Below are 13,787 nucleotides of genomic sequence, written 5' to 3'. Positions count from 1 at the left end.
TCTCTTGCTCTTCTCTTAAACTTGCAGGGTCCCACACCCAGAAGGGTTAGGAATGGAGGAGGGCGGGGATGGGGTGGTGGGGACGGTCACAGCACAGGTCCCTCACCTCATCGAGACACAGGACAAGTCCTGGGGCATCCTCAGACTGGAGTTTAATTCTGCCATAACTGCGGAACTGCCACCCACCGTCCTGCAGCTGCGGTGACAAATGTGGCCCAGGGAGCTGTCCCCGAGCCACAACCTCCTTGGGGACACCAAGGGCTGGCGTGGATGCTCGTGCCACATCTGCAGGGCCAGAGTCTCCCACCAGCCAGCAACGGTGAGAGATCCGGAGATGGAAGGGGGTCGATGCTACAGTGCTGAGGCCAAATAAAACCTCCCTGTCCCAACAGAGGACAGGAGGCAACGTCACATCAAGGCACAGACTGTCAGGACGCGTGGTTAAGTCTCTGTCCTCACAATAGGGGACAGCAGCAGGGCGAGCTGGCTGCCCCCGAGGGCAGCCCTGCCACACAAAGCAGAGTCCCTGGCCGGTCCCCCATCACTTGTGGCGTTTTTTCTTCTGTTCTTTGCGCTTCTGAGCTCTCACATCCTTCTTCAGGCGGCTGTCGACGACCTTGAACTGGCCCTTGACGCCGGGAGGACGGCGCACTCGGCGTCCCACGCCTTTCTTAGCCACCAAGTAGGTGACCTCCCGCTTCTCCTTGGCCAGCCCAGCCTTCTTGTAGATGCTGCGGGAGATCGGCAAAAGGTGAGACCGACAGCCCAGCACCCCCACTCAGCTCCAGCCGTTTGGCTTTGGGATGTACCCAAAGACCAATATTGGGTCCCACTGCTCCGCCAGGACTTTGTGCCTCAGGACAGAGCTCCTGTTCCTGCTCTCTCACCCCACAGCTGCACCTGATCCAGCCCAACCCTGCTGGGTCACCTGCAAATGTCACGGAATCATTTTGTTGGAAAAGATCCTCAAGTTCACCAAGTCCAACCCTTACCCCACCCCGGCACTGCCCCATGTCCTGAGAACCTCATGTCCGTCTGTCCAACCCTCCAGGGATGGTGACTCCAGCACTGCCCTGGGCAGCCTGTTCCAATGCCCCACAGCCCTTTGGGGAAGAAATTGTTCCCAGATCCAACCTCAACCTCCCCTGGCGCAACTTGAGGCCATTTCCTCTGCTCCTGGCGCTTGTTCCTGGGGAGCAGAGCCCGACCCCCCTGGCTCCAAGCTCCTTTCAGGCAGTTCAGAGATCAGAAGGTCTCCCCTCAGCTCCTGTTCTCCAGCTGAACCCCCCAGGTCCCTCAGCCGCTCCCATCACATTGTGCTCCAGCCCCTCACCAGCTCCGTTCCCTTCTCTCCACTCGCTCCAGCACCTCAAGGCCTTTCTTGTCATGAGGAGCCCAAAGACAAACCCAGGATTCGAGTATTCACAATGTCCCTGTGATTGAGCCCAGCACAACACGAAGGATCTGGTTCCCACATCACCACTCACCGCCGCAGCTGCGCCACCTTCTCCCTCTCCGAAATATCCACCGTGTTCACCACGGCCTCCGCTTTCTTCTTCATCTGCTCCATCTTCTTCAGCATCTATGGGGACAGCGAGGGTGAGGGACAAAGGGGACACAGAGCACCTTGGAGAGCAACAGCCCATGTTCACAGCCCCACTCACCCGCCGCTTCTTTCGCGCTTTGGCCTCCGCAACCTTCTTGATGGGGCGGGCGTTGATCTCGCGCCAGCGCTGCCGATACGCCTCCACCGTCTGCCGGTCCACGGGGACCTGCTTGCGCCGGTGCTGCTTCTCCTCCTCCGTGAACCACTCCGGCAGCTCGCCCTCCTCCTCGTTGAAGGAATATCTGGTGGGGGGACGACTTGGGTGAGTTGTGAGCGGGACATGAAGTCCTCGCAGGGATATCTGCTACCCCCATGGCCTGGCTCCTGTTTGGGGACAGAACGCTGCTCCTCTTGCCACCACAACCGCACGTACCTGTTGAAGGAGTCATCGATCAGGTCCCGCCGGGCTTTTTTGGAGGTGGCGATGATGGAGCCAAGCGCCAGCCCCTCTGCGTCCAGGACACGGGCTCTTTTCACTGCAGCAGATGGAGAGAGCAGAGAATCATCAACTGGCCTGAGCTGGAAGGGACCCACAAGGACCAAGTCCAACTCCTGTCCCTGCATAGGACAGCCCCGAAATTCACACTGTCAAAGGAAGCAACGTGAAAACCAAGCAAAATGCTTCAAAAAAGGGTATCTTGCCTACTCTGAAAAATAAATAACATCTACAAGGAGATCCTTTTGAAAAATGTTTGCCATCCACTAAGATACAGTCACTTATTTTTGCCTTTACCCCCCAAAAATCACGAATAAAGCAACAAAAACCAGCTCCCCTATCCTGCAGCTCTGTGTACTACAGCAGGAACAAGACTTCCACAGCTAACAAGGAGACCAGACCACTATGAAACAGTGAGAAATCAAAACTTAGCTGCCTAGGTCTATTAAATAATCAGTTAGGACTTAAATCAAAGCAGAACCAGCAGTATTTTATGTATTAATACCAAAACACTAGATGGCAAGCCTTAAAAATCCTTTGGAGTGACCAAGCCAGACTGGTTATAGAATCATAGAGTCATTTTGGTTGGAAAAGACTCTCAAGATCATGGAGTCCAATGGTTCAACCACCCCTGGCACTGCCCCATGTCCTTAGAACCTCATGTCTGTCGGTCCAACCCTCCAGGGATGGTGACTCCAGCACTGCCCTGGGCAGCCTGTTCCAATGCCCCACAGCCCTTTCCTGGAAGAACTTTTTCCTGACAGTGGCAGGTTCAGTAGAGTTTGGAAAAGATTAAAGCTTTGAGACTCAGGGAGCAGCGTGCAGCCCTGGAACCCACAAAAGCCTGGTCTGACTCTGCCTCCCATCCCCAAAAATGGACTCCCATGGGTGCAGACAGCTCCTCCGCTCACCTGGGTTCTCAATGGGCACCACCTCGAAGCCACACGGCTCCACACGGCCCCGCTTCCTCTCCACCGCTGTGGGTGGGCTGTGGAGAGAGAAGAGTGGTCAGGGCTGGGGTCCTCACCCCCCGCTCAGCTCTGCAGGGCTGCGGAGCTGGGGGGGAACACCCTCAATCCCCCCTCACCTCTCATCATCGCTGCTGGTGTCGTCGTCACTGCTCTGATTGTCTTGCGTGCTGTCAGCATTGGGTTTGACGTCTGCAGCAGGAGGGGGCTCGGCTGGAGCCTCCTCCGGGGGAACCACTGTCTTCTTCTGCCCTTTTCTCGCTGCTTTATCTGGGGAACAGGAACCGCTTGGGTGAGGAAGGGCTGAGGCAGAGATCGCTGCAGGTCATTCCTCTAGAGACCCGGCTCATTAACGCTGCATTATTGCCAGTTCAGTAATTGGGTAATGGAAGCAACCCCTGGAGAGATCTCTGGTTGTGCTCAAAGCAGCATCCATGTCGCGGTTTGACCCAGACGGGTGGTGGGGCTGCCCCTGCGCCCCTCGCTCACCTCTCTGCGCCTCGCGCTGTTTCTCAGCCAACATCTGCGAATGCCCCAGCTCCAGGTCCTCATCTGCATCGTCCTCGATGCCGGCAAAGGCGTCCTGGGGACAGGGAGCAGCCGGTGAGGGGACATGGGGCAGCCCTGGGGACACGCTGGGGTGACACTGCCCTATTTGCATCAGCAGAACTCACCTTCCCGAACCACAGGTTGGTTTGTCGCTCCTCCAGCACCGACTTCTCCTCCAGAGGCACCAGCAGGGGATTTTCCTCTTCCTCCCTTTCTTCCTCTTCCTCCTTCTGTTTAAACTTCCCCCTGTGACAAGGAGCAGCAGGATTAGTGTCCCCCAGCCAGGATGGGGTGCGGGTACCCACAGAGCTGCTCCGAGGGAGGCCGCTCACCTCTTCACACTCTGCTCTCGCTTCTCCCGCTCCAGCCGCCGCTGACGAGCTTCTATCTCAAGCAGCTCCTCTGGGTCGAGGTCGCTGGCCAGGGACACATCATCGTCTTCCTCATTATCTGAGACGTAAATGTCATCGTCCCCAGGTCCTATCTCCAGGAGAGCGTCTGCCGAAGCCATGTCCCCACGGGTCATCTCGTTCAGCAGCTGCAATGAAAGCAAGACTGGAGTCACACACTACAGATCATCAGCCAATGTGCCTGTTGCTGTCACTGACAGATCCAGGGCTCAGTGTCCTCCTGCCCCACACACCGGTGTCCTGCCGATAGTCCGGAGGGAGAACATGCTGGTGTCACCGTCATCAGCGATGGAGACACCAGGGAGGTCCATTTTCAGCTCCACACGCTCCCGCTGCTTCCGCTGTTCCTTCAGGATCTTCTTCTTCTTTCTGGAGAAGAATGACAGAATGGTTTGTGTTGAAGGGATCTTAAAGCTCCCCCAGTGCCCCCCCTGCCATGACAGGGACATCTTCACCAGCTCAGGGTGCTCAGAGTCCCGTCCAGCCTGGCCTGGGATGTCTCCAGGGATGGTTCAGCCACCACCTCTCTGGCCAACCTGGGCCAGGCTCTCACCACCCTCAGGGACAACAATTCCTTCCTCATGTCCAGCCGGAATCTCCCTCCTTTACTTTCGAACCATCACCCCTTGTCCTATCACAACAGGCCCTCCTCAAAAGTCTGTCCCCATCTTTCTTCTCGGCCTCTTTTAAGAAGAAGGCAAAGGAACGATGCCACCTCCCGCCCCCTGGCTCAGCCACTGCCACGTGAGTGCCGGTTTCCCCCCAGACTGGGGACCCATCAGCACCGTCACCCCCCTGTGACATTCCCCAGTACCAGGGCGAAGGGGACAGACACGAGCGTGGAACACCCATGTCACCTGCCAGAAAATGACCCTGAGGACCCCAGAGCCACAGACCCCACAACCAGCCGCTGTCCCCATGGCTGAAGCCCCCCTGGTTCTGCTCATCTGAGCTCTTTTTACCTCTTCAACTCCGCCAGCTCCTTGACCTTCATCTCTGCCAACGCCAGCTCTACCTCCTCCTCCTCCTCCTCTTTCGCCTCCTCATCCACTGCGGCTCTTGGCGACGACTTTTTCTCCTTCTCCTCCTCCTCTTTGCCTTCCTCCTCCTCACCAGAGCTCAGGCTGCCCAAGGGAAAGAGCTCAGACTCTCTCTCAGGGCAGCCAACCCATTCCACCACCCCAGGGCCACCCCCTGTGTTCCTACTTGATATCCAGCTCCTTCGCCTGCTCTTTCAGCTTTTTAGCCAAGAAACGCCGCAGCTTCGTCCTCCAGTTCAGCAGAGCTCTGTGCAGGGAGATGAACCGTCAGAGACACCCCCAGGGCTGCCGTAATGTCCTGGCCCAGTCCCACCCAGTACCTGAGCTCTTTGCGGCCCAGCACGCGGATGTCCTTGCAGCACTGCCGCAGCTCCTCCGTGGTGGAACTGTGGTTCTCCAGCTCCCCATCCCCCAGTGTGATCTGTACAGAGCGGAGGGACATTAATTAAGCATGGACAGAATCACAGAATCATTTTGGATGGGAAAAGACCCTCAAGATCATCACCATTAACCCAGCGCTGGCACTGCCCCATGTCCCTGAGAACCTCATGTCTGTCTGTCCAACCCTCCAGGGATGGTGACTCCAGCACTGCCCTGGGCAGCCTGTTCCAATGCCCCACAGCCCTTTGGGGAAGAAATTGTTCCCCATATCCAACCTCAATCTCCCCTGGTGCAACTTGAGGCCGTCTCCTCTGCTCCTGGCGCTTGTTCCTGGGGAGCAGAGCCCGACCCCCCTGGCTCCAAGCTCCTTTCAGGCAGTTCAGAGATCAGAAGGTCTTCCCTCAGCTCCTGTTCTCCAGCTGGACCCCCCAGGTCCCTCAGCTGCTCCATCACACTTGTGCTCCAGCCCCTCACCAGCTCCGTTCCCTTCTCTCAACTCGCTCCAGCCCCTCAAGGGCTTTCTTGGCGTGAGGGGCCCAAAACTGACCCCAGGATTCGGGGCTTGGCCTCCCCAGCGCCCAGCACAGGGATGGTCACTGCCCTGGGCCTGCTGGTCGCAGTATCTACACCAAGTCCCTTTCTTTGGTAAGAATAATCAACCTATAAAATACAGAATGACTGGCTGAACTCCAGGCACTCTCCCAAACACAAACAGAGCAATCACTGGGGCCCCTGGCTCTCTCTTTTAATTTCTCTGCACTCCTGGGGACATCTCTGAGGCCACCAAAATCCACCTCACCTCAGGCACTCACCTCATTGGCCTTGGAGAGGAAATCCACGGGGTTGGGAGCCTTGAGAAAGTCCATCAGGGTGAAGCGGTGGTAGAGGGTGGTGTCACCATCTGCGTAACCTTCTGCCTGTGGGAGGATGGGGCTGTTTGAGTTGCTGCAGGGCACAAAACCAGCTTCAACTGTCCCCAAAGGATGAATGATGCCACGGAACTCGTGTCATGCCCTGGTGTCCACCATAATGTGCCCACAGGACTTAAGGATGAGCGCAGGTCACCAGATCCAGCCTGTCAGCTCTGTGTTGTCACCAAGTCCCACCTCAGACACCCAAAGGTGACAGTGACACATTTGTGAAGCTCCATGCCCTACTGAGGCCATTTGTTGCATTCTGTGTCCCAAAGACACCTCACAGAGACACAAACCCAGCGGCCAGTGACCGCAGGGAGGGGTTTACTGACCCATCCCCAGCCTCGCAACTCGGTTGCTTCTTCCCCATCACCTTTTAAAGCTGTAAACCTCCCCAAAATGGCTCTCCCAGCACTTTGCATCCCCAAACCTTTCATTTTTCTGAGTAACTTCATTTATTACGGTCTCTTTGGCCCGAATCCCAGCCCATCTAGCATGTGCTTGGCCTCGCTGCCCAGCAAAACGAGCTCATACCTTTGGTTTCTTCTTGCTGACCAGCTCACTGACAGATTTGGTCTGAACTTCCACCTCCTTGAAGGCGTATTTTGGGTCAAAAAACTTGCTGTCGATTTTGTCAGGAGCCTGATAACCTGTGATGGAGAAATCAGAGACATGAGCAAGTTCTTCCCAGCCCCATCCCCGCAGCTGCAGGTTCTCCTGGTTGCTCACCCTGACACACCACAAAGATCTCGGCAGATTCATTGCGGGACGCCTGGGGTTTGGTGGCCTGGACCTTGCTGAAGAACTGCTGGAAGATCCAGAGGAGTGGCTGGTAGTCCCGGGAACGAAACACCTTGGTGATGAACCACCCGCCTTTGCAGAGGAACTCACAGGCCAGTTTCAGGGCCATGAGAGTCAGGTTGGCTGGCAGGGGAAGGAAAAAGAGCAGTTAGGGGTTGTCACGGTCACCACCGCCCTGCTCCCTGTCACACAGCGCACAATTTGCCCCCTGCCCTGTGTCCCCCGAGACTGTGAAAGCCCCGGGTGCGCCCCACCTTGGGAATAGGCGTCGTGCACCCAGCTGGCTCCCACGTTAGGTGCTCCGTCGTTCAGCACCACATCCACCTTCCACGTCTGCAGCTCCTTGCGCAGGGCCTGAGGAATGGGGAGAGATGTTGGTCCCACCCCAGGTCCGCCCAACAGTTCGGTTTCCCCCCAGCATTAACTGCAGCTGGGCAGGCGGGGGGACATGGGGTGATGCCCACACTCGTCCTTGAGACAGCTGCTGAAATCCAGATGGGCGTGTGACACTCAGGGAAGGGGACATGGGTTCGTACCTGGCGGCACTTCTCGGTGGTGATGTCCTCCTGCAGCGTCACCACGTTGGGAATGGGCTTGATGGGGACCAAGTCCACCCCTGATGTAAGGAAGAGATGTGAGCACTAAAACCCCCCCAAAATTGGGCTCCAGCCTGTCCCACTGGGTTTCCAACCTCCTCCTGCTCCTACTAGGATTCCCAGCTCAGGATCACAGATGGTTTGGGTTGAAGGGACCTTAAAGCTCCCCCAGTGCCACATGAGCAGGGACATCGTCACCAGCTCAGGTTGCTCAGAGCCCCGTCCAGCCTGGCCTGGGATGTCTCCAGGGATGGTTCAGCCACCACCTCTCTGGCCAACCTGGGCCAGGCTCTCACCACCCTCAGGGCAACAATTCCTTCCTCATGTCCAGCCTGAATCCCCCTCCTTTACTTTCAAACCATCACCCCTTGTCCTATCACAACAGGCCCTGCTCAAAACTCTGTCCCCATCTTTCTTATTGGCCCCTTTTAAGTATAGAAAGGCCACAATAAGGTCTCCCGGAGCCAGATCCCCTTTCTCCAGTCACATCCAATGACTGCGTGGAGCTCTTTGTCCCCTCAGGCCACCCCACCACATCCCATCACTTACCAATGATCAAGCTGGAAACCGGCATGAATTTAGAAGCCACCTGCAGCCTGGGAAGCACAGAGAGAATCAGAGCTCCCGCAGGAAGGCAGCAGAGCCCCAGTCCTGAGCGGTGCCGCTGCTGACACCGGGTGACACCGGGTGACACCGGCCGCGCCCCGGGGACCCCCGGCACTCACCACCCGCCGGGGGCTGCGCACAGGTCCAGCAGCGCCCGGGCCTTCTGCAGGAACTGGAACTTGCGGTTGAGCTGGAGGAGCTTGAAGGAGGAGCGGGAGCGGAATCCTGCGGGAGGGAGAGCACGAGGCACCGGTCACCGGGGCTCCGTTACCGCGGTTCTGCGGCGCAGCCCCCCGGTCCCGCAGCCCCTCACCCGTCTCCTTGGCGAGGTGGTAGAACTTGTCCCTCCGGCTCTTGCCCAGTTTGCTCTTCTTGCCCATGGTGGCGGCGGGTGGGCCCGGGACCTGCTGGCGGCACCGGCACAGGCCTGCGGGAAACGCGGCGGGTGAGCGGGGAGGACGGGCCGGTGTCCCCCGCCGCCTCCCCAGGGGAGCCCAGCGACCCCCTCCGACCCCGCGCTGTTCCCATCCTGGCCCCGCGCTGTTCCCATCCCGGCCCCGCGTCCCCCCCAAGGCCTCACGGTCACGATCGCGATCCCGGTCCCGGTCCCGGTCCCGGTCCCGCCACCACGTGCCCACAGCGCCTTCCCGGCGTGCCCCGCGCGAGCCGCCGCGCTTCCGCCCCCCCTCGCCGCCATCTTGGGAGTGGCGCGTCCCCGCCGCCGTGGCCAGGAAGGGCTGCCGCAGGCAGGAGAAGGCGGAACGGTAACAAGCCCCCTCGGGGGCGCGTCTGCGGTTTGTTCTTGCATCTTACTGAGTCACCATACGGGAAAATCAGGTTTGACCGTACCAATATGGCGTCAAGACTACGACCCGAGGCTTTCTGTATTGCGCATGTGCCTTCCGCTGCTCGGGAAGGGGGTGTGTGCGGTGTTTGCGGCGCGGCGCGGAAGTGACGCCATCACGCTGGGGGCGGTGAGAGGAAGGAAGGAAGCGACCATCTTTAGTGTCGGCGGCAGCGGCGGCGCGGCCCGATGCCGGCGGAGAAGATGGCGCTGGACGGGCCCGAGCAGGTGGGGACGGGCCGGGCCGAGTGGCGACCGCGGGCTGTGGGGGGCTCAGGTCGCGCCGTGGTGCCGCGGGGCTCTGCTGGCGGCGGGGCTGGTCGCGGCCCGGCGGACACGGTGACTCGGCGGGACTCGCCTCAGCCGCCCCGAGGGGACGGGGAGCGATCGGGCCCTGAGCGGGGCGGGATGGGGCTCCGGGAGGGGGAGGAAAAGGCGTGAGGGTGGGAACGGTGGGACCCGGGGGATAATGAGCCATTTGGGGCTGTAGAGAGAATAATGTGGAGCACAAGTGTGATGGGGCTGAGGGACCTGGGGGGTTCAGCTGGAGAACAGGAGCTGAGGGGAGACCTTCTGATCTCTGAACTGCCTGAAAGGAGCTTGGAGCCAGGGAGGTCGGGCTCTGCTCCCCAGGAACAAGCGCCAGGAGCAGAGGAAACGGCCTCAAGTTGCACCAGGGGAGGTTGAGGTTGGATCTGGGGACAATTTCTTCCCCAAAGGGCTGTGGGGCATTGGAACAGGCTGCCCAGGGCAGTGCTGGAGTCACCATCCCTGGAGGGCTGGACACACGGACATGAGGTTCTCAGGACATGGGGCAGTGCCAGGGCTGGGGGAATAATTGAACTCCATGATCTTGGTGGTCTTTTCCAACCAAACTGATTCTGTGATTCTATGGAGTTGGGTGTCAACATGGTGAGGTAGAAGGTGGGTTGGAGGGCAAGTGGGGACACAGGGAGGTTGGAGGGGGAAATGGGGACCAGAGGGACACCATGGAGCCTTGGCTGCTGAGCTCTGCTGTGTCACAGATGGAGATGGATGACGGGAAGGGCGGCACGGGACTGCGGCAGTACTACCTGTCCAAGATCGAGGAGCTGCAGGTGAGCCCGTCCTGCCCGCGCTGGGGCTGCCTGGCCCTGAACTCACCTCAGGAGCCACCGCAGCCTCTGCTGTGCTGACAGTGCCCCATTCTGGGGGAAGCACTAACCCACAACAAGCAGAATCCAACCTTAAATGTGTGTGAGATGAGTTTCAGTCCTATGAACTCCTGCATGTGTGTGAGGTGACCCTTGGCAGGGAGGTTTGACCGGCTAGGAAGGACTGTCCCCCTCCGGGTCCCTGTCCCTAGACAGAGCCCATTGTGCTGGTGATGCCAACGCTGCCCGGGATGCTGAGAGCTCAGCAAAGCTTTTCTCCCAACAGCTCATTGTGAACGAGAAAAGCCAGAACCTGCGACGCCTGCAAGCTCAGAGGAATGAGTTGAACGCTAAAGGTGCGTCTGGGCTCCTCTCATCTTTCTTCATCTTTGTCTTCCTTGCCCGGGGTTCATAGAATCAGAGAATATCCTGGGTTGGAAGAGACCCACATGGATCATCGAGTCCCACTCCTGTCCCTGCACAGGACACCCCACAGTTCACCCCGTGTGTCTGAGGATGTTGTCCAGTCTCTTCTTGAACACTGTCAGGTTGTGACACCTCCCTGGGGAGCCTGTTCAGTGTCCAGCACCCTCTGAGTGAAGAACCTTTCCCTCATGTCCAACTGACCCTCCCCTGGCGCATCTTCTGCCATTCCCTTGGGTTCTATCACTGGTCACCAATGTTCTGTGGCTGGTCCCACTCACAAGGCTGGTGGTTCGTGGCCACTGTGGCAAATGCACCTCGAGAGGGGGTCAGAGTGGCTGTGGCGGGTGCTGACGTCTCCCTCTCCGCAGTGCGGCTGCTGCGGGAGGAGCTGCAGCTGCTGCAGGAGCAGGGCTCCTACGTCGGGGAGGTGGTGAGAGCCATGGACAAGAAGAAAGTGCTCGTCAAGGTACAAGGCTGAGCTGTCCTGGGGGTGACAGACCCTCCCTGTGACCCCATGGGTGGGGATGAGCGCGATCGTGAGCTCTGGGAGGATGTAACGATCAAAAGACCTCGCGTGGAAGCTCTTTCTGTGGATGGACATGTTGTAGTGGCTTTTCTGGGCTCAAAACTTCCCCAGAAATGTGGGAGGCACCTGGCTCGGGGCTTCTTGGGGACAGGAGGGACCGTGGGGTGTGGATGGCCAAGCTCTTGGCTCCTTCCTCCTGCTCCAAGCAGCCAGTGCGGATGTCAGGAACGCAATGGGGGAGTTCTCCAAGAAATAACTCTAATGGTGACAACCACTGCCTTCCAGGTGCACCCGGAGGGGAAGTTCGTGGTGGATGTGGACAAGAACATCGACATTAATGATGTGAGTGTCCTGGGTACGCAGCTGGACCCTTCTTGTCCCCTCCCCACCATGGGGACGCTGAGCTCCTCTCTGCTCTGGCGGCAGGTGACGCCGAACTGCCGCGTGGCCCTGCGCAATGACAGCTACACGCTGCACAAGATCCTGCCCAACAAAGTGGATCCTCTGGTGTCCCTGATGATGGTGGAGAAGGTTCCGGATTCCACCTACGAGATGATCGGGGGCTTGGACAAGCAGATCAAGGAGATCAAGGAAGTGATCGAGCTGCCGGTCAAACACCCAGAGCTTTTTGAGGCGCTGGGGATCGCCCAGCCCAAGGCAAGTGGGGGTTTGGGGTGTGGGGGACAGTATTTGGGGTACTGTGGTGGTTTAAATACCTGAGGGTTGTGGAAAGTAAATGAGTAAGAGATGATAAACCCTGTGGGGAAGGCAAGATGACTCCAGGGCAGAAGGTCTTGGACTTCTAGAGCATGTGTTGGTGTTGGGCTCTTCTCCCAGGTGGCAAGTGATAGAACAAGAGGAAACGGCCTCAAGTTGCGCCAGGGGAGGTTGAGGTTGGATGTGGGAACAATTTCTTCCCCAAAGGGCTGTGGGGCATTGGAACAGGCTGCCCAGGGCAGTGCTGGAGTCACCATCCCTGGAGGGTTGGACAGACGGACATGAGGTTCTCAGGACATGGGGCAGTGCCGGGGGTGGGGGAACAGGTGGACTCGATGATCTTGAGGGTCTTTTCCAACCAAAACAATTTGATGACGCTGCCTCTGTCACCCTGGAGGTGTCCCCCATCAGGGTGTGGGTGCGGATTTGGGTGCTGAGGTCTCCCCTTTGCCATTTCAGGGGGTGCTGCTCTATGGCCCCCCTGGCACAGGCAAAACCTTGCTGGCTAGGGCCGTGGCCCATCACACCGACTGCACCTTCATCCGCGTCTCGGGCTCCGAGCTGGTGCAGAAGTTCATCGGGGAAGGTAAATGCGCGCGGGGGGACTTCGGGGCCGGCACTGGATTCTGGGAGGGACTCTCGCAGCGCCCATGTCCAGGGCTGATGGAAGCGCCGCAGCCGTGCTGAGCGGTGCAGGGTGCTGGGGCTCAGCTCTCTCCACTCTGTCCGCCCCCCACAGGCGCCCGCATGGTGCGGGAGCTGTTTGTGATGGCACGGGAACACGCGCCCTCCATCATCTTCATGGACGAGATCGACTCCATCGGCTCCTCGCGCCTGGAAGGGGGTTCGGGGGGGGACAGCGAGGTGCAGCGCACCATGCTGGAGCTCCTCAACCAGCTCGACGGCTTCGAGGCCACCAAGAACATCAAGGTAGGAGGCTGCTGGCCATCCTGCCGGCCCCGTGGCAGCAGTGGCGACGTGGAGTGGTGACCGGTTGTTGTCCCTGTGCAGGTGATCATGGCCACAAACCGAATCGACATCCTGGACTCGGCTCTGCTGCGCCCCGGCCGCATCGACAGGAAGATCGAGTTCCCCCCGCCCAATGAAGAGGTAGGTGTGGGGGTCCCCTGTGGTCCTGCCCCTCTCCTTGGGGACAGCGCAGTGTCCCCAACCCTCCCCTGGCTGCCGCTCTCCTCCAGGCCCGCCTGGACATCCTCAAGATCCACTCCCGCAAAATGAACCTGACACGGGGCATCAACCTGCGCAAGATCGCAGAGCTGATGCCGGGGGCGTCGGGCGCGGAGGTGAAGGTGAGCTGGGGACACGGCGGTGACACCAGGGGGTCGCAGAGCGGTAGGTGACGTCCTTGTCCCTTGCAGGGGGTGTGCACAGAAGCCGGGATGTACGCACTGCGGGAGAGGCGGGTGCACGTCACGCAGGAAGACTTTGAAATGGCCGTTGCCAAGGTCAGTGCTGGCGGGAGGGAAAGGAGGGGGCGCAAAGTGTCCTGGGTGACATTTGCAGGGAGCTGGCTTTGGGAACAGACGCCACCATGAAGGGGTTGTCCCCAAGTTCTTAAGCTGTGGGTGACATGAGGCGGTGGACACTGCACCCCTCTGTGCAGGGGGGGTGATGCTTGGTCATGGGGGTGGTTTTTGGGGTGATTAGCACCCAAATGGGGGGTGGAGGAAGGTGGGGAACCCAGTGTCTCCTCCTCCCCCCTCCAGGTGATGCAGAAGGACAGCGAGAAGAACATGTCCATCAAGAAGCTGTGGAAGTAATGGAGCTGGGGCTGTGTTGTCTGGAATAAAGTGCTGCTCTGGTCACACCTGTG

At 59.0% G+C, this 13,787-nt stretch overlaps 2 protein-coding genes across 3 annotated transcripts; one reads left to right on the top strand and one right to left on the bottom strand.

The window, feature by feature from the left end:
- Nucleotides 1-134: 134 nt before the first annotated feature.
- FTSJ3 (FtsJ RNA 2'-O-methyltransferase 3) lies at nucleotides 135-8,941 on the bottom strand. Its single transcript, XM_080359668.1, has 22 exons — nucleotides 8,888-8,941; nucleotides 8,621-8,734; nucleotides 8,427-8,532; nucleotides 8,251-8,297; nucleotides 7,642-7,721; nucleotides 7,360-7,459; nucleotides 7,034-7,228; nucleotides 6,839-6,954; nucleotides 6,203-6,307; nucleotides 5,330-5,430; nucleotides 5,176-5,256; nucleotides 4,932-5,093; nucleotides 4,203-4,338; nucleotides 3,892-4,097; nucleotides 3,685-3,805; nucleotides 3,500-3,593; nucleotides 3,130-3,280; nucleotides 2,954-3,030; nucleotides 1,980-2,082; nucleotides 1,665-1,848; nucleotides 1,488-1,582; nucleotides 135-731 (listed from the first exon to the last, which is right to left on the bottom strand). Exons 2-22 carry the CDS (start codon nucleotides 8,685-8,687, stop codon nucleotides 542-544), a joined length of 2,517 nt encoding a protein of 838 aa, XP_080215794.1. The 5' UTR covers nucleotides 8,688-8,734; nucleotides 8,888-8,941; the 3' UTR covers nucleotides 135-541.
- Nucleotides 8,942-9,227: 286 nt separating this feature from the next.
- On the top strand, nucleotides 9,228-13,779 carry PSMC5 (proteasome 26S subunit, ATPase 5). Of its 2 annotated transcripts, XM_080359621.1 has the most exons (12): nucleotides 9,228-9,379; nucleotides 10,177-10,248; nucleotides 10,571-10,640; nucleotides 11,079-11,176; nucleotides 11,522-11,578; nucleotides 11,663-11,893; nucleotides 12,413-12,539; nucleotides 12,693-12,883; nucleotides 12,965-13,063; nucleotides 13,153-13,263; nucleotides 13,333-13,419; nucleotides 13,681-13,779. In XM_080359621.1, the coding sequence occupies exons 1-12, from the start codon at nucleotides 9,341-9,343 to the stop codon at nucleotides 13,732-13,734; spliced, it is 1,236 nt and encodes a 411-aa protein (XP_080215747.1). In that variant the 5' UTR covers nucleotides 9,228-9,340; the 3' UTR covers nucleotides 13,735-13,779. The 2 variants fall into 2 exon arrangements, with proteins under 2 accessions (XP_080215747.1, XP_080215746.1); XM_080359620.1 differs by having other exon boundaries at nucleotides 11,522-11,893.
- The last annotated feature ends 8 nt before the right edge of the window (nucleotides 13,780-13,787 follow it).

Source organism: Nesoenas mayeri (assembly GCF_963082525.1).
Source record: "Nesoenas mayeri genome assembly, chromosome: 26".
Classification (NCBI taxonomy): Eukaryota; Metazoa; Chordata; class Aves; order Columbiformes; family Columbidae; genus Nesoenas; species Nesoenas mayeri.
This window is presented reverse-complemented; position numbering and strand designations above follow the sequence as displayed.